The sequence below is a fragment of the Aquarana catesbeiana genome, linkage group LG04 (genome assembly GCF_042186555.1).
Source record: "Aquarana catesbeiana isolate 2022-GZ linkage group LG04, ASM4218655v1, whole genome shotgun sequence".
In the NCBI taxonomy this organism is placed as follows: domain Eukaryota; kingdom Metazoa; phylum Chordata; class Amphibia; order Anura; family Ranidae; genus Aquarana; species Aquarana catesbeiana.
Window position 1 is genome coordinate 521204986 of NC_133327.1, and position 19139 is coordinate 521224124.

The window sequence follows — 19139 nt, forward strand, 5'->3', positions numbered from 1 at the left end:
GAGAGGCCTGTGGAAGGGGAACATGTGTGGCTTTTGCGTCAATACAGCACTTACATTTCATGAACACTTTGCAAGGCACTATTGTCAAATCTTCTGATAAGCCTCTGCTTATATAGTTCTGTATAGCTTCTGGACTTCTGTGTCCCTGCTGCCTGTGCCATAAGTGAATACATTTGTTGTGTAGATCATTAGAGACTATATTGGCTTGCTGGTCTGTGGTGGTGAGCCTGTATAGGCGATCATCGCGTTTTTCTTTTGTGAGGAATCGGTTATTATTGTGAATTGTGTATTCATCACCCTGGAGCTTAACTGTGAGGCCGTTGTTTGCAAGACTTTTCACTGACAGAAGGCTACCTTCTAGTTCTGGAACATACAGCACTTTCTTTAAAAGGATACTGTGCTTGCCTCCTTGTGGTGTAATTTAGGAAGCCCTGGCCTTTACCTTTTGCAGTGATGCTTTTCCCGTTTGCTAGGAAAACTTTGTCTTTTGCATTGTAAGCAATGTTTTTGAAGAATGTCTCATCGCTAGTCATGTGGCTTGTCGCACTTGAGTCTAAGTACCAGCCACATGGCTTGCCGCACTGTGTCACTTTAAAGGTGACACTCCATGATGTGTCTGTACATTCCTTTGTGGCTACTTTGACTCTTTCTTTTGTGGATAGCTCTAGCTTTCACTGCTCGGCTTTCCAGATAGAACAGTCCTTTTTTAGGTGACTGGTACTTTTACAGTGAAAACAGGCTCTCATTTCTTTGTTGTGCTTTGTGCCTTTGTACATCTTAAGAGCTTTGTCATCATGTTACGTATTTTCTTTCCTTCTGTCATGTTCATAAATTAATTTACCTTTGACATATTCTAGCGTTAGCTCCTGCTTGGGACTGATTTCTAAAGCGTTAATAAGAGCAGGATATATCTCTGAAAGGCTGCAGAGGAGCAGGGAAACAATATGGATATCTTTGACGTCCTTTCCGATGGCACGCAGCTGCTCTGTGATTTCCAGCATAGCTTTTACGTGGTCACACATTTGCTGGCCATTTTCTAGCCTTATCCTATACAGCTTTCTTAGCAGAAACAGCTTGCTGTTTAGGCTTGAACGCTCATGTAGTTTTTGTAATGAAGTCCACATACCTTTGACCATTTTCTCTGTTCTTATGTGGATAAGCTGCTCATCTTTCACTAGCAAGCTTATAGCTTGCCTGTCTTTTTTGTCCCATTACTCCGCTTCTTCGTTTGTGGATCTGTCTGTATTGAGCACTTGCCACAAGTCAGCCTTGCTGAGAAGCATTTCTAACTGGAACTTCCACAGCTGGTAATTTGCATTGTTCAGCTTTGTGATTGCAAACTTCACATCTGAACTGCTTGCCATCTTTCAGCAGCTTGTATACAGTACTCACTGACTTGTAGTATTCTCTCCAGTGCCTGGGCCCATAACCTGTTGGTTGAGTATTAATATGATGCGCTGGAAGCTTCTTGAATACAGGAAAACAACTTTACTTGCATGGAGAATAGCAGAGCATATCTTCCAGTATGGGGAAGGAACCATAAGTTGGTCTAGTCGAAAGCTGGTAACTGTTGCTCTATCTTCAACTAAAGAATACATTGCAGAAGCACACACGTGTCAAGAAGCGATATGGATTCTTCAACTTTTTGTGGATATTGGGGTAGACATGTCAAAACCAATTCTCATTTTTGAAGACAACCAGGGATGTATAAAGCTTATGCAATCAGAAAGGGTCAATCCTAGGACCAAACACATCAACATCAAGTATCACCTACTGAGGGATAATCAAGAGCAAGGTATTATTGACATTCAATACTGCCTGTCAGAGATGACTGCTGATGCACTCACCAAACCTTTGTCGAAGGAACGTCATAGTTATATCCAGAAGAAGCTGAATGTAATTTGACAAAGCACATGCTGTTGAGAAGGGGCGTTGGAAGAAGTTGCTTATGTACTGTGACTGTATATATGCATTATACCTGTCTATGCAGCAGGTGGCACTGTAATATTATAGTGTAATGTGCATGTAACTCTATTGTATGATGTAAGGAGAGAAAGTGCTTTTCTTCAGTGTTCAGTTGTGTTCCTATTTCCATACTGTTAAAACGAAGTTCCACCCAAAAGTGGAACTTCCGCTTATCTGCTTCCTCCCCCTTTGGTGCTATATTTGGCACCTTTCAGGGAGAAGGAGGGAACAGGTACATGTTTTTGACAGGTACCCTTCCCCACATCCGGGAGACGGCGCCGTCTCTCGGAAGTTCGGCCCCCCTCCTCATTTCTCCACCGCCTGGCCAGTTAGAAATTACAGCATGCTTCACACATGCAAAGCAGGGAACCGGCTGTGAAGCCGAAAGGCTTCACTGCCGGGTTTCCATAGTGGAGATGGCGGCGGCAGCACCCGACAGCCGATCTGAAAATCGTCTGGGGTGCCGACATCGCAGGCTCCCTGGACAGGTAAATGTCCATATATTAGAAATCAGCAGCTACAGTATTTGTAGCTGCTGACGTTTAATTATTTTCTCCCAGGCAGAACTCCTCTTTAAGATACGCTCTGCTATCCACCATGCAAGTAAAGTTGTTTTCCTGTATTCAAGAAGCTTCCAGCACATCATATTAATACTCAACCAACAGTCTGCACACACATGAAGAATTAAGCTGTCAGGGTTTTTGCTGCAGAAATGCCCCTTCCTCATCCTCCTTCTGGCTGAGATACAATGTAGTATTCAGGGCAGAAGCCTTAAAAAAACATGCCATCATAGCTCCTCCTACTCCCTCAGGGGGTTGCACCCATCACTGCCTTTCTCCTCCTTGGGTATAGCAGCCATCCATAGCCCCTGCACAGCTCACAGGAGACCGGAGCACTCACTTCCTGTGCACAGAGCGGCCTTAGTATCCCCCAGGCTTGACCAGAACTAATAAAGGGGCAACATGAAACACACATGACTTCCCCACTAGTACTAACACTAATAACCTTCGTAGGAAGAAATCTTTATCACCACTCACCACTAATTTCAGAAATCACCAGACCCCAGGAAGGATGGAGCAGTAAAAAATGGGGGATGAGATGGGAGGGGGGAGGTGGGGGCTGACCAATGGAATACTACCAGGAGCCACAGCTATCCATCATTGTGACTAGAGATGAGTTTGACCCAAATTCGAGCAATTTCCAGTCTGGGAAAATAGCAAACATATGTGATCACTTGCCTCTGTAGCAACCTATCATGCAATTTCGGGTCTTTGAACTGTGGTCAGGTGGTGTAGATGGGCCAATAATGTTTTTTTATTTCAGTGTTCTCTAAAAGAAATCAGGGTTCCCAGGAGCCTTTTGTCAGTATTTGTGGAGACTTGGAGTAGATAGAGATAATGGACAGAGCATTTTTAGTTTTTTAGTTTTAGTTAGATACTGCTATACATTGCTATACAGAGCTTTGTTGTGTTACATTACAGTGAATTCCAGTGTGGTGGGCTACATAGTGTGTATTGTACCCCCTTCCCCCTGTATTCACTGTGCTGTATTGTGCTACATTACTCTGAATTGCATTGTGGTGAATTAGGTATACACTATATTACCAAAAGTATTGGGATGCCTGCCTTTACACGCACATGAAGTTTAATGGCATCGCAGTCTTAGTCCGTAGGGTTCAATATTGAGTTGGCCCACCCTTTGCAGCTATACCAGATTCAACTCTTCTGGAAAGGCTGTCCACAAGGTTTAGGAATGTGTCTATGGGAATGTTTGACCATTCTACCTAATGTCCATTAAGACATGGATGGACGAGTTTGGGGTGTCCTGACCACAGAGTCCTGACCTAAACCCGATAAAAAACTCTTGGGATGAATTAGAGTGGAGGATGCGAGCCAGGCCTTCTCGTCCAACATCAGCGCCTGACCTCACAAATGTGCTTCTGGAAGAATGGTCAAACATTTCCATAGACACACTCCTAAACCTTGTTGACAGTCTTCCCGAAAGAGTTGAAGCTGTTATAGCTGCAAAGGGTGGGCCAACTCAATATTGAACCATACGGACTAAGACTGGGATGCCATTAAATTTCATGTGCATGTAAAGGCAGGCGCCCCAATACTTTTGGCAATTTAGTGTACATAACCCTTTGGGGGGGAGATTTACTAATACTGGCACACACAGAATCAGATGCAGCTGTGGATAGTACTCGATCAGCATCTATGTTTTTTTCGTTTTCAAGCCAGGCCCTGTGCCTTTATAGACACACACACAGCAGGGCTTGGCTCCACACTTGCTTCCTCCTCACAGGCTTTGACTGACAGGTGCAGGAGCCAATGGCTCCCACTGTTGCAGAGTCTCCTGTGAGAAGAGAGAGAGGAGAGAAGAGGCGCTGCAGACCGGCACATAGCTAGATCCTGTTCAGGCTCAGGTAAGTGTTTAAGATCAAGATCAGGCTATGGTAAGTGATTAAGATTGAGATTGGGCTTAAGTAAGTGTGAAATGTTTTTTACCCTAATACAGAGAATGGCTCCTACTAGCAAATTCACCAAGCAAAGAATATGCAATCACAGGCAAGGAAAATAAAAAAGCACTATTTTTGCTTGCACATGATTGGATGATGGAATTCAGCAGCACTTAGTAGCATACTTACCTTTCGTAAATCAACTTCAATATATTGATGGCAAAGAGAGATGGGAGGGACAAAAATTGAGACCTTAAATGAAGCTCCTGGCTGCAAAAGAGTACAATGATTGTAAAGAAATACTGTATTTATCGGCGTATAACACGCACTTTTTTCCACTTAAAATCAGGGGAAAATCGAGCGTGCATGTCATACGCCGATCCCCCGTCAATTGTGAGCCTTTTGGCGGCTCTCGGCGGGTTTCAGACGTTCTCGGCGGCTTTCGGCCATTCTCGGCCGCTCTCGGCGGCTTTCGCCCATTCTCGCCGGCTCTCGGCCGTTCTCGGTGGCTTTCGGCAGCTTTCGGCCATTCTCGGCAGCTCTCGCAGTCCCGCGTGAGGCGGCGAAAGCCGAGTGTGTCCGAAAGCCGCTGAGAACGTCCGAAAGCTGCCAAGAGCCGCCGAGGATGGCCGAAAGCCGCCGAGAGAGCCGCCGAGAGCAGCCGAGAACGGCGGCGCCATTTTTAAACGCCAGATGTACTGCAAACAACACAGGGCAAGGCTGCAATGGGCTGCAGACTACTGATGGACACTGACAACGCTGCAATGGGGGACAATAGGGGACAAGGCTGCAATGGGGGGCAATGCTGCAATGGGGGACAAATCTGCAATGGGGGACAAGGCTGCAATGGGGGACAATGCTACAGATGGACACTGACAAGGCTGCAGATGAACACTGATGAGGCTGCATTGATGGGCATTTAAATGTAAGATTTTTCCTTAAACTTCCCTCCTAAAAGTTTTTTTCCTTAAAATTCCCTCCTAAACTTGGGGTGCGTGTTATACGCCGATAAATACGGTATATAAAAATATATATTTTTTCTCAATAAATTAATGTTTGCTCCCTGTTTGGGCTATGAAAGCTAAAGGTAAATATTCATCATTAATAGAGAGGAAGGACTGTAAAGTGAAGTGAAAAAAAGACAGTTTAAAAAAAATGTTTTTTATCTCTACAGATATTGTTGGTCCTTCGCAATCCAAAAGATGCAGCCACCTCTTATTACAGATTTCATAAAAGCTTGCCTTCGCTTCCCACTTATGAATCTTGGGACTTGTTTTTCAAGGATTTTATAAATGGCAATGGTAATGTATGTTCTAGCATATTAAGGTTCCTTTTTCATTAAAAATAATGACAAATTCATTTTCTTTTCTTTTTTCTTTTCATAAAAGGAAACATTTAAATCAAAACTGATTATCATAAATGTATAACAAGTAGCAGGTGGCCACTGATCATGATTAGAGGAGCTGGTGACTCTGAGTTGTGTAGACAATGAAACCCAGGTCAGATATTTAAAATGAAAACCAGAAGCACTGTCAAACATAGGTATGTAGCGCCACCCCCACAGGATCCGCTTGGTAGATTGGATTCTCAGTTCTCGACTCAGAGAACAACCTCAACCCCAATGACACACCAGGTTAAGCAAATAGACACTGCACTGCTATTGGGAGCACAAATATAGATACCCTGCACGCAACTAAGGTTTGGTGTCAAAAAACATCAGACTGGTTAGTGGTAATTATCCCAACATAATTTCACGGGTTGCAGAAAACAGCAGCATGCACATAAAGCAGTAAATAAAGGATTAGGTTAATCATAGTTCACTAGACAATATACAGTATCTAACAAAAGTGAGTACACCCCTCACATTTTTGTAAATATTTTATTATATCTTTTCATGTGACAACACTGAAAAAATGACACTTTGCTACAATGTAAAGTAATGAATGTACAGCTTGTATAACAGTGTAAATTTGCTGTCCCCTCAAAATAACTCAACACACAGCCATTAATGTCTAAACCGTTGGAGACAAAAGTGAGTACACTCCTAAGTGAAAATGTCCAAATTGGGCCCAAAGTGTCAATATTTTGTGTGGCCACCATTATTTTCCAGAACTGCCTTAACCCTCTTGGGCATGGAGTTCACCAGAGCTCCACAGGTTGCCACCGGAGTGCTCTTCCATTCCTCCATGACGACATCATGGAGCTGGTGGATGTTAGAGACCTTGCGCTCCTCCACCTTCCATTTGAGGATGCCCCACAGATGCTCAATGGAGTTTGGATCTGGAAACATGCTTGGCCAGTCCATCACCTTTACCCTCAGCAAGGCAGTGGTCGTCTTGGAGGTGTGTTTGGGGTTGTTATCATGTTGTAATACTGCTCTGCAGCCCAGTCTCCGAAGCGAGGGGATCTGCTTCAGTATGTCACAGTACATGTTGACATTAATGGTTCCCTCAATTAACTGTAGCTCCTCAGTGCTGGCAGCACTCTGGCAGCCCCAGACCATGAAACTCCCACCACCATGCTTGACTGTAGGCAAGACACACTTGTCTTTGTACTCCTCACCTGGATGCCGCCACACATGCTTGACACCATCTGAACCAATTAAGTTTATGTTGGTCTCATCAGACCACAGGACATGGTTCCAGTAATCACCTGGATGCCGCCACACATGCTTGACACCATCTGAACCAATTAAGTTTATCTTGGTCTCATCAGACCACAGGACATGGTTCCAGTAATCCATGTCCTTAGTCTGCTTGTCTTCAGCAAACTGTTTGCGGGCTTTCTTGTGCATCATCTTTAGAAGAGGCTTCCTTCTGGGATGACAGCCATGCAGACCAATTTGATGCAGTGTGCGGCATATGGTCCGAGAACTGACAGGCCGACCCCCCGCCCCTTCAACCTCTGCAGCAATGCCGGCAACACTCATACGTCTATTTCCCAAAGATAACCTCTGGATATGATGCTGAGCACGTGCACTCAACTTATTTGGTTGACCATGGCGAGGCCCGTTCTGAGTGGAACCTGTCCTGTTAAAGCGCTGTATGGTCTTGGCCACCACGCTGAAGCTCAGTTTCAGGCAATTTTCTTATAGCCTAGGCCAGTGGTTCTCAACTCCTGTCCTCAGGACCCACTAACAGGCCAGGTTTGCAAGATTACTGAAATACATCACAGGTGATATCATTTGCTGCTCAGTGATTGCAGTATTCTAGTCTGCATCTCCCCAAGGTAATACTTAAAATCTGGCCTGTTAGTGGGTCCTGAGGACTGGAGTTGAGAACCACTGGCCTAGGCCATCTTTATGTAGAGCAACAATTCTTTTTTTCAGATCCTCAGAGAGTTATTTGGGATGAGATGCCATGTTGAACTTCCAGTGACCAGTATGGGAGAGTGATAACACCAAATTTAACACACCTGCTCCCCATTCACACCTGATACCTTGTAACACAAATGAGTCACATGATGCCGGGGAGGGAAAGTAGCTAATTGGGCCCAATTTGGACATTGACAAGCTGTACACTCACTACTTTACATTGTAGCAAATTGTCATTTCTTCAGTGTTGTCACATTAAAAGATATAATAAAATATTTACAAAAATGTGAGGGGTGTACTCTTTTTTGTGAGATACTGTATTTACTAGGTTATAACAGCATACAACTCTGGAAAAAGTAGGCTTTATTCACTTTAGAATGCACTCTATAAGAATGGCAGCAATGAAATTTAAGATATATTGAATGCCTCAACTCTCCAAACAAAAATAAAGACACTAGCAGCGCTGCATAAGTTCAATTAAATTAGTCCATGTGTTGTTTCAAATCACAAATATCCTAATCCTTCATAATCAAGGCCAGTTGAATAATAAGAATATTGGTAATCCGGGTCTGTTAATTAAATCCCATCACCACACCTCATGGGGCTCCACACCCCATGGATATTCAACTCACCAGAGCTCAGATAAAATTGCGCCTTCAATATCCCACCGAAGTAAAAAAAAAATAGGAGCCTCCTCCCATCTGAATATAGATATTAGATATTATAGCTGCATATTACAACCACTAACTAGGCAGGACTCGTTTGGCTGCAAAGCTGGAACATGAAACTGTTTATTTGAATAGAGGCACACAGAGATATATACTCAGAGGACAACCCCCCTCCTTTGCATAATGACAAGGGGGGGGATAGACTACATTCAGTAACAGACACACAGGTGTGTTCAAACTTCTCATCAGTAGACTGTCCTATCAGCATAGAGAGCTGTTGGAGGAATTCCCCCAACCCCCCTAACAGCTAATCCACATACACATATACATCCCATAATACTTTTCTCCCAAGGCAGACAGACACAGTAGAACAATGGGATACAGGCATTTAACAAACACATAGCAACCCCCATCCCACCTCAAACCATCGAGCAATGGTCTCTGATGAAAGGGGGACTTTATCTTCATATACTCTTGAGGGATATTGTTCAGAAATATCACTGTCCCAAGTGAAAGAGCCCCCTTCATTCCTTCAGCACAAACCACACATATAAGACCCTGGATAACAGGTAAAAGAAAGTGCTGAGTCTGGTGTGGTTGTACGGTGAATCTGATTAGTGCAGATCAGACTGGGGTTCTCGGTCATCCTGTGCCCCTAATAGACACAGGGTAATTTACACATAGGAAGGGCCAGGGGAGCTGGACAAGGAGTTTCCAGAGCTCTCCAGGGTGAGCTGGGTTCCACAAGCCCCCCCCGCCCAAAGTGACTCCTGTCACATCTTCTTCTCAGTAAACACTCACAATAGGGGTGTACTCCTCATCGGCAGTAGTATACATATAAGGAAAATGGTCTCGTAGCGTGATTGATTCGGTTTGGTAAGTTTATTCAGACAAAACATCCCCCCAATAGTATTGCACTTACAAAGTATAAAATCTTTTAAAAGCATGTAAACAATAGGTCATCAGGCTGAGTGTATCACTCTCACTGCTCCTCGATTGTGTTGGTCACGGGTTGAACTCCACACTCGTACGTCTGAATAGAAGGCCATGTGGATATGCCCTAATGCAGTGATGGCGAACCTTGGCACTCCAGATGTTTTGGAACTACATTTCCCATGATGCTCATGCAGTCTGCAGTGTAGTTGTGCATCATGTGAAATGTAGTTCCAAAACATCTGGAGTGCCAAGGTTCACCATCACTGCCCTAATGTATTTCATCATTTGACTTTATCAGAGAGTGTCTGATGAAGTTATACGTCGAAATGCATTAGGGGTCTATTCTTAGGATGGTGCACATGAATACAGGCCAAGTAAAGTCTGCATGCAGTAAATCATACTGGTATTTAGATGGCCAGTCCCCATGTGCTCAGTTTCTGATAGCAGCAACAGGTTAATGACAGCAATGTCCTCTCACCATTCCCATGGAGCAACAGGAGTCCAGCTGTTTAGATGTCAGCTCACTTCTAGATTTGCCTGGAGTGACTCTGGTCCTGTGCACAGAGAAGCAGCACTGTGCATACCTCGGTCTCCTTGCAGAACAAAAGGAAATCCCTCAGTATTCAGCCAGTGAAAATACAGCTCTTTTTTTCAGTATACTCAACTCACACTGGGAATTGTTGTTCTATAGTCCATTGACTCTCATAGTATGATCCTTCCCCTGCACTATTATCTCCCATGATTCAGTGCTGCCTACCATCATATCTCTTGAGTTCCTTCTGCTTGTATATAACTATTTATAGCAGGCTTTCTCAATGTACTTTATTTAAAGTGATATTAAAGGCTTAGCTTTTTTTTTCTTTTTAAATAACAAACATGTCATACTTACCTGCTCTGTGCAGGAGTTTTGCACAGAGCAGCCCTGATCCTCCTCTTATCGGGTCCCCCATTGGCGCTCCTGGCTCCTCACTCCTGCCGAGTGCACCCAGAGCAAGCAGCTTGCTCTGGAAGCACCCGAGCAGGATCGCTCCCGAGCCGCTGCCCTGTGTGTTCATTCACACACAGAGTCATGGCTTGGCCCCACCCCCTCTCTCTCTCTTCATTGGCTCACTGGCTTTAACTGACAGCAGTGGGAGGTAGTGGCGTCAACTAGTGAGGAGGGGGAGTCTCCGGAGAGCCGAGGCTCTTGGGCACATCGCTGGATCAAGATGGGGCTGAGGTAAGTATTGGGGGGCTGGGGGGAGCTGCTGCACCCAGAAGGTTTTTATCTCAATGCATAGAATGCATTAAGGTAAAAAAACCTTCTGCCTTCAGAACCATTTTAATAATTATTCCCAGAATGTTAGGTGAATATAAACTCCAAAAATTAAAGTGGTAGTAAACCCAAAAACATTTTTTTTTTTAATTGCAGCTCATCAAATCTCAGACGTGGTAGCTGCCTTGGTTTTCCTTTTTATCCTTTATTTTCACCAGGGGATCCATCCAGTAGGTCTGTTATTTTCACCTTCCTTTAACAGACCAAGCTGTCTAGACAATGTAGCAGCTAGAGGGTTGAGACAAACCATTTACCACCGACAGGGCTGCTTACAATGGTCAGCTTTTATTCATTTATGTAAAACCTTTATACCAAAAGGAAAAACAGCAGTTTGCTGTTGTAATTGCTTATATAGGGTTAGCTGGAATTTAGCTTCATATTGTTCATCAAATCCGTCTAGATCTGCTAATCTAACACTACCCTCTCTGCAGACTGACAGTGCTGCTGTCCAATGGTGTCTGCTTTACCAATTCATCCAAAATGCAGACACCCTAATATGGGAGGTGTGTATAGTGTAATACAGGAAAACTTATGCAGACACCATAAGGATTGTCAATCTGCAATAATTTTGTTTTTGGGTTTAATACCACGTTAACGTCTCTCAGTTGCTCCCTCTTTGTCTTAAAATACCACTGAAACCGTTTTGATAAATTTGTTCCACAAGTGCATGTAGCACACCCCACATAGGAGCTGCTGGATCAGGATTCCCCACTGCTACACGACCAGGCACACAGCATTTCCTTCATGCATTCCAACACAGAAAACAGTCATTGGCTTGTATTTTTGTTGTTTTATTAGGGGTTGATAATTGGATTGGGTAGGGAATTTATGGGATCCCCAAGTTGGAAAATGTCCAGAACTATGAACAAGGGGACAACTCCTTCCTTATTTACAAAAGTCCTCTTTTTGCTTCCTCCTGCACAAACGTGGTTCACATATACAGCTCCTGCTGATCACTCCAGAGGGGAACTAACAAGTGTTACTAAACCCACAACAGTAATATCAGTCTGTATATGCAGTAAAGCATGCTTGTTTTACTCACTGTGCAACCTCAGGGGTTAATCCTCTGCATTGTGTAAAACGGCTGTTTGATCCTGTCTTCTCTGATCCTCCCCTTCTTTCACTGTCTCCAATCCATCTCCTGACAAAACAGAGCCTTGGGAGCACTCTGCACATGCTAATTTTAGTGTGCATTGCTAGAGTTTTTTTTTTGGGGGGGGGGGGAGGGTGCATGTGATCAGCACAGGGCCAATCATCACTGTCCAGACATAGGGTCAGGGGTCCTGCAGCCTCATAGGTCAGTCAAAGGAGAAAGAAAACTGCTCCTAAAGCTTTAACCAGACACTGATAGAAGTCACAAAAATTCTATATACTGCTGATGAGAAAAGGTATTTATCAGTTTATATTTACAAAAATAATTGCATTTTCATGTTAGGTGTACTGTGGGAGATATAGTGAATGTAGGGTCACTTTAATGTTAATTCAGTGATTACTCATTACTTGCTGGGAGCATCTGTCCCTTTGTAGGTTAAATGGCACAATGTGGAGTGAACAGCATCTCCTTATGCCTTGTCCTGTAGATCCTGAGCCCAGTTCTACTGCTGCAGAAGATACCAGCCCACCTGGTGCTTGCTTCCCCAGTTCTCCTGAATGGCACATTCCTCCAGTCCTTCCTGACTGGCACACTACCATGGAGATTTCCCAGGGCAGGGATGAAGACTTGAGCAGAATTCTGTCTTCAGAGAGCACTGCTACATCTGGCAGTCTCTCCCCTTGTGTTGTCCCTGTACTGTGCTGATATTACTCACTGTATTACTCACTGCTTGCTCCTTCCCACTGCCTCTTCCAGCATGAATCCCTCCAGTTGCCTCCTTTGGTGGGATCCTTCCAGGCCAGCTTGCCGGAGCCCCAGCCTGAGGCAGAGCAACCCCCCTAGACTAGGGGGATCACCTCAAGGACCACCGACAGCCTCTCCTCAGCACTGCATTTCCATCTTTCACTCGACTCCCCCTGCTGACATGGCCCATGTCTATTTTTGGGATTGTCTCAGCCGCCTGCCAGCCCACTTCTGGGGATTGGCTGAGATCCCACAAATATTCATGGCAGCTCCTCCTAACCCCATCCTCTAGCTCTAGAAGGTTCTCCAACCTTCCAGGTAATAGGGGGAGGAACCAGAGAACTGCCAGGATGAGTCACTGACCTCCAGTAAAGCCTGACCCAATTAAGACTCACAGATTTAGAGCATGAGTACATTTTCCTACACTTCCAATACTAGTATCATATACTAGAGGGTGCTACATGCAAAAATACCTTTCAATCCTATAAGTCTTGTGAAGTGATAACTCCCTGTGCACTGTGCGCTCTGCCTTTCTGCATTCTTATTTAGCATTGTCCCTAACTCTCTCTGACGACTACAGAACCCCCACCCCCCTGGTTATAGAAATGAGGAGAGGGGAAGGTGTTCTGTAGTCCTGTTATTGGGTGACAAAGCTGCTCTTCCATAGAAATAATATTGCATAATATGGCATAATGGAACTTGTAGTTCCGCAACAGCTGGAGGGCCACCAGTTTGAGGACCCTGCCCTATACTTACCTTACCTGTGCTCCTTCAGAGATGCTCCATGCTTCTCCACAGCTGCCACTAAAATTGGCTGTGTCTGAGATCCACGGGAGTGTCAACTTACCTTCCCCGATCATGTGACACTGCTCAGGCCTAACCATTAGCTGCTAGGCACAGGCACCATCGAGGAGGAGCAGTTCAAATGTTCCTCTATATTTGGAAGTGCTGAGTATTCTTGCCAGCTGTGAAGGAGCGCAAGTAATGCAAGTCTTCATAACTTGGGAAAGGTGATTGTATAACTCTAACATAATACTGTTATTGGTTCATAACCCTATTTCTGTTATTTATATGCTTTACATTTCTGTAGTCTTTCCAACAGAAATAATTTAATATAATACTGTCAGTTTATACCTACATTTTTTCTGTGTTTTAGTGTGTTTTGGATCATATTTTGAATTTCTAGCTGAGTGGAACAAACACATTGATGAAGACAATGTAATGGTAGTTAAATTTGAAGATATGAAAACAGTAAGTTTAGTTTTTACAGTCACTCTGATGCTGTCCACGATGAACATTGTGCTGTTCTGTAACACTACATGCACTTTAACATATCTCCCAAACCACTTACAGGTGGCATAATGCGTTTTTTTAAATTGTAATTTTTTCACGATTTTTGGGAAAAAAAAAAAAAAAAAAAAAATATATATATATATATATATATATATATATATATATATATATATATATATACCCATATTTATCAGCGTATAACACGCACTTTTTTCCCCTTAAAATCAGGGGAAAATCGCGGGTGCGTGTTATACGCCGATCCCCTGCGATCCTGAGCTGACAGATCTAAAAAATCGCCGACCAAGATTTGAAAATGGCGCCGCCAGCGCCGAAATACACAGAGCCGCTCAGGATCGCAGGGGATCAAACTGCGAGCTGCAAGGCTGCACTGGGGCAAGGCTGCAATGGACACTGGGGAAGGCTGCACTGACAAGGCTGCACTGACATGGCTGCACTGGGGCAAGGCTGCACTGAGAAGGCTGCAATGATGGGCATTTAAATGTAAGTTTTTTTCCCTTGAACTTCCCTCCTAAATTGGGGTGCGTGTTATACGCCGGTGTGTGTTATACGCCGATAAATACGGTATATTGCATACTGTGACCAGAGCAGTGCATTATTACTATATTGACATGGGGGAATCATCGTGTTTTTGTTTTTTTTTACACTATGATTGCTTATAACAGTGATGATCATATAAGCAATCATTTTATGAATGGCATCTATTCATTCAAAGGCATTTATTGTGTACTATTGTGCTAGCTGTGATTGGTCACAGCTGTCACATGGTACAGATGCACGGTGAATGGTACCTGTCTGTACTCTGTGATCACTGTGACCAATCACAGAGAGCATCACAATAGTACACAATAATGAATGAAAGCCATTCATTGTGTACAACTGTCATGTGATCACTGTGATTGGACACAGCAATCACATGGTACCAGGGCCAGCCTGGTACAATGATTTGTCATCTGCTGTGTCTAGTGGACACAGTGGGTGACAGATCACGATGCAGCGTGGCCCTAGAGCACTTTCAGGGCGCATGACCATAGCTCCCAACTGTCCCTGATTTGGAGGGACTGTCCCTGATTTGGAGCAATGTCCCTCTGTCCCTCTTTCCTCCTCATTTGTCCCTCATTTTGGTCTGATTTATGTAGTTGTATATAAAATGCACTATTTACCTTTCAAAAAGTGTTTCCCAGAGCTAAACCTTTCATCCAAATGCAAAATTTCTACATTTGTAAATTTGCCAATATAAAGGAATAGTATTGGTAATAAAAGCACTTGTGGGTTTAACTAATCTTTTTCTGGGGGTTAATTCTCCTTTAGGGGGTCGTGGTGGTGAGGGGGGGGGGGGTGTACTATGCCTACATACTTTTGCTAGTAGGTGTCCCTCATTCCCAAAAAGTTGGGAGGTATGCACGTGACTGGGAGGACAACAAATTACATCCACCTGGAACTGTAGTGCCCCTGCTCTGCCATAATTTGCTGATAGGCCGGGTGGGAAGCATTTAACCGGTTCCCGACCGGCTCCTGTACTTTTCCGTCGGCAGAATGGCACGGTTGCGCAAAGTAACATACCCGTACGTTACTTTGAATTTGCCGCCGTGTGCGCGCGTTCGCCTGCCGCGATCTCCGTGAGTCGGGTCGCGGGTCCCACGGACTCGATCGCCGCTGGCATACCCGCGATCGCTTCACAGAGAGGACGAACGGGGAGATGCCGTTGTAAACAGCATCTCCCCGTTCCGTCTAGTGACAAGTGTCACACGATCTCTGCTCCCTGTCATCGGAGCAGAGATCAGTGACGTCACACACCAGCCCATCCCCCTGACAGTTAGAAATCACTCCCCTAGGACATACTTAACCCCTCCCCACCCCCTAGTGGTTAACCCCTTCACTGCCAGTGTCATTTATACAGGAATCAATGCATTTTTATAGCACTGATTTCTGTATAAATGACAATGGTCCCAAAAATGTGTAAAAAATGTCCGACATGTCCGCCATAATGTCGCAGTCACAAAAAAAATCGCTGATCGCCGCCATTACTAGTAAAAAAAAATTATTAAAAAAATTGCCATAAAACTATCCCCTATTTTGTAAACGCTATAACTTTTGCGCAAACAAATAAATAAATGCTTATTGCAATTTTTTTTTACCAAAAATATGTAGAAGAATATGTATCGGCCTAAACTGAGGAAAAATTTTTTTTTTTATATATTTTTTAGGGATAATTATTATAGCAAAATTTAAAAAATAATGCGTTTTTTTCAAAATTGTCACTCTTATTTTGTTTATGGCGCAAAAAATAAAAATCGCAGACATGATCAAATACCACCAAAAGAAAGCTCTATTTGTGGGAAAAAAAGGACGTCAATTTTGTTTCGGAGCCACGTCGCACAACCGCGCAATTGTCAATTAAACCGACGCAGTGCCGAATCGCAAAAAACTCTCTGGTCAGGAAGGGGGTAAATCCTTCCAGGGCTGAAGTGGTTAAAGAATTTGTGTATCTTCATTGTAGTCCTCAAAGCATGAAAATTACCTTCCCCAGCTTTATGTTAATTTTTATTTTAATTTTGTTGTAGTAAATGTCCCCAGTGGAAGTGTCTTGCTTCCTGTGCCTTTTTTGACTATAGTTTGTTTATTAGTTTCACAAAAGGAACAAGTTGAATTTCAAGAATCATCCCCCAAAGACTGCAATGAGGTTCAGGGAAAAGTTGGGATTTGAGAATGTTTTATTAAACTGTCCGTGAATTGAACTTGGGCAGATTTGTAGATATTCACCATAAGCTCAGTGAGGGAGGGGATACTCTCTTTTAGTAAATGGGAAGATAATCTAGAAACAGCGGATTTTTTAGGACATCTTTCAGCCTCTGTTCACACTGGGACGACTTGTCAGGCAACCTACTCGCCTGACAAGTAGCGTCCTGTTCTGTGCAATAGAACCATTCTAATTGCGTCGTTCCGACTTAGAAAAAGGTTCCTGTACTACTTTGGGGGCGACTTGCATTGACTTCTATACAGAAGTCGTTTTGCAAGTCGCCGCTGAGTCGTGTCCTGGGTCGCCCGAGGCAGTCGCACTGCAAGTCGTGCTGCCTCAGTGTGAACCGACCCTAAGGCTACATTCACACAGGTGATTTAGGCTGGTGTGTGGATTTTAGTGGCAGGAATCTTCTGATTGATGCTGCAGTTCCAAACGGCTAGGTGCAGTTTACTATAATGACAGGTCGCCGGTGAACCCAGGTATTCACGGCTGTCCACACAACCAGCAATTACCTGCGGTGATCACTACTGAATGAGCTTCAAACTTCAGCTTGTTCAATTTATCTTTGACAATAAAACCTGGAAGCTGATTGGTTTCTATGCAGAGCTGCACCAGGTTTTGCACTCCCCAGCTTTAGTAAATAACCCCCATAGTGTGTCCAGCAGTGATCACCACAGATATTCACTGGCTGTACAGAGAGCCGTGAATATCTAGGGCCCCTGGCGACTTGTCATTATAGTGAATAGGGCCAGCGGCTGCACTTAGCCGCTCAGAATCGCAAATGGAATTTAGAAGATTCCTGATGCTACTATTCGAACAGGCCTAAATCACCTGTGTGAATGTAGCCTTACTTTATGAACAAAAATTGTAACTACTCTACCTATAGTTTAAAACAACCAATCATTTGTTTCTTTTCACTTTAAGGATTGTCTAACTCATCTGAAAGAAATTTCAGAATTCCTTGGATTTTCTCTGACAGAAGAGCAACTTTGTGAGGTTGAAAGACGAACTTCCTTTACATCGATGAAAGAAAAATCTGAGAACACACATGGGAAACTTAATGAAGCTTTCTTCAGAAAAGGTAACAACACTTCTAAAATTTGGGAGAGAATATAATATTAGAATTCATTAGGTCTTGAAACTGGTGCATTGTTAAAGCTGAATTCTTTGTCAAAAGAAGTTTATTGAGTATACAATGTTATAAAGATACATAAAGTAAGTTTACAAGGATCTATAAAGTAAGCTCATTGTTTTACAGTAGGGTTTATATAGGTAAATATCATGAAATTTCAAATATTAAACATTGGGTTCACGTAAACCTAAATTAAAGATATATATCATTTCCTTAGTTACTTTTGTAGGTATTTAAATGATTTATACCTACTATACATATTGTTTACAAGTAGAGTGTATATAGGTCAAATAAATTCTGATAATGAGCTTTAATCGTAAGGTGGAGAAAAGGAAAGAGAAAGAAGAAAAAGGATTGAAAGGTAGAGGTATGGTCCACAAGGTTGTCCCGCTCGTCATTTAAAGCTGAATTCTAAGCAGATATAAAATTATTGCAGCTCTGCATTTATCAATACACGACTCATGATTTTTTTTAAAGGCAAGCAGTGTAAGTAGCTGAAATTGACCTTGTATCAGTTGTTCCAAAACTGAACACAGACTCTCTGCCGGTTCACACTAGACGCGGCAAGACTTGCAGGTCGCCTCACCGAGGCGACCTGCACACGACTGCCGGGGCGACTTGCAAGACGACTTCTGTATAGAAGTCTATGCAAGTCGCCCCCAAAGTAGTACAGGAACCTTTCTTCTAAGTCGGAGCGACTTGCGTCGCTCCGATTAGAACGGTTCCATTGTACAGAACGGGAGGCGACTTGTCAGGCGGCTAGGTCACCTGACAAGTCGCCCCCGTGTGAACCGGCCCTCAGAGGAAGAAACAACGCAACAAGCCAGGCAGTTGTGCAGCAGTGTTATTGTACCAACAAGGAACATGTTGATAGGAGGCGAGAGAAGAGGGACAAGAGAGATGAGACTATCAGCCTGCTGTTTTTTTTTTCACTACCCAATCACAGGTAGAGTTGCCACCTCATCCCCTCAAAACTGAACACATATTAAATTCACAGGTTCTGTGGCTGATTAAGGTGGTAATTAAACTCACTTGGTGCTTTATCTCCATTAAATTAGCTTTAGAACCTGTGTAATTCATATGTGTTCGGGTTTGAAGGGATGAGGTGGCAACCCTAGTCACAGGCTGGGGGAGGCACAAAACCTGCAAGTGTTACCTAACCTCAGCAAAATCAGGTCTTATGTCCTTCCAGACAGGGCTGTGCTGTGTGGCAGAACTGTAAATCAAAGGACTGAATAGACAGAAATGCAAATCCTTTAGCTGGAAAACAGCCACCATATATGTATTTCATCTGTATATCAAGCTGTATAGTTGGAGTTCAGCTTTGGCAAACTATAACAAAGATGAAATCAACCCTCTCAAGACACTTGCAATGTGATACACTGCATTGCTGAAAATGTCGTACACATGATTTTTGGTCCATTGTGGTATATTGGGAAGCCCGTTCAAATGTAATGCAAT

General features: G+C 43.5%; 1 protein-coding gene across 2 annotated transcripts in view; it reads left to right on the forward strand.

The window, feature by feature from the left end:
• The window catches only part of LOC141140513 (sulfotransferase 6B1-like), a 96660-nt gene that overhangs the window by 61858 nt on the left and 15663 nt on the right, over window positions 1-19139 (forward strand). For both annotated transcript variants that reach the window (XM_073627791.1, XM_073627790.1), the window contains exons 5-7: window positions 5598-5724; window positions 13649-13743; window positions 17471-17627. In XM_073627791.1, coding sequence (XP_073483892.1) covers window positions 5598-5724; window positions 13649-13743; window positions 17471-17627 — 379 coding nt within the window. The remainder of the gene's footprint in view (window positions 1-5597; window positions 5725-13648; window positions 13744-17470; window positions 17628-19139) is intronic.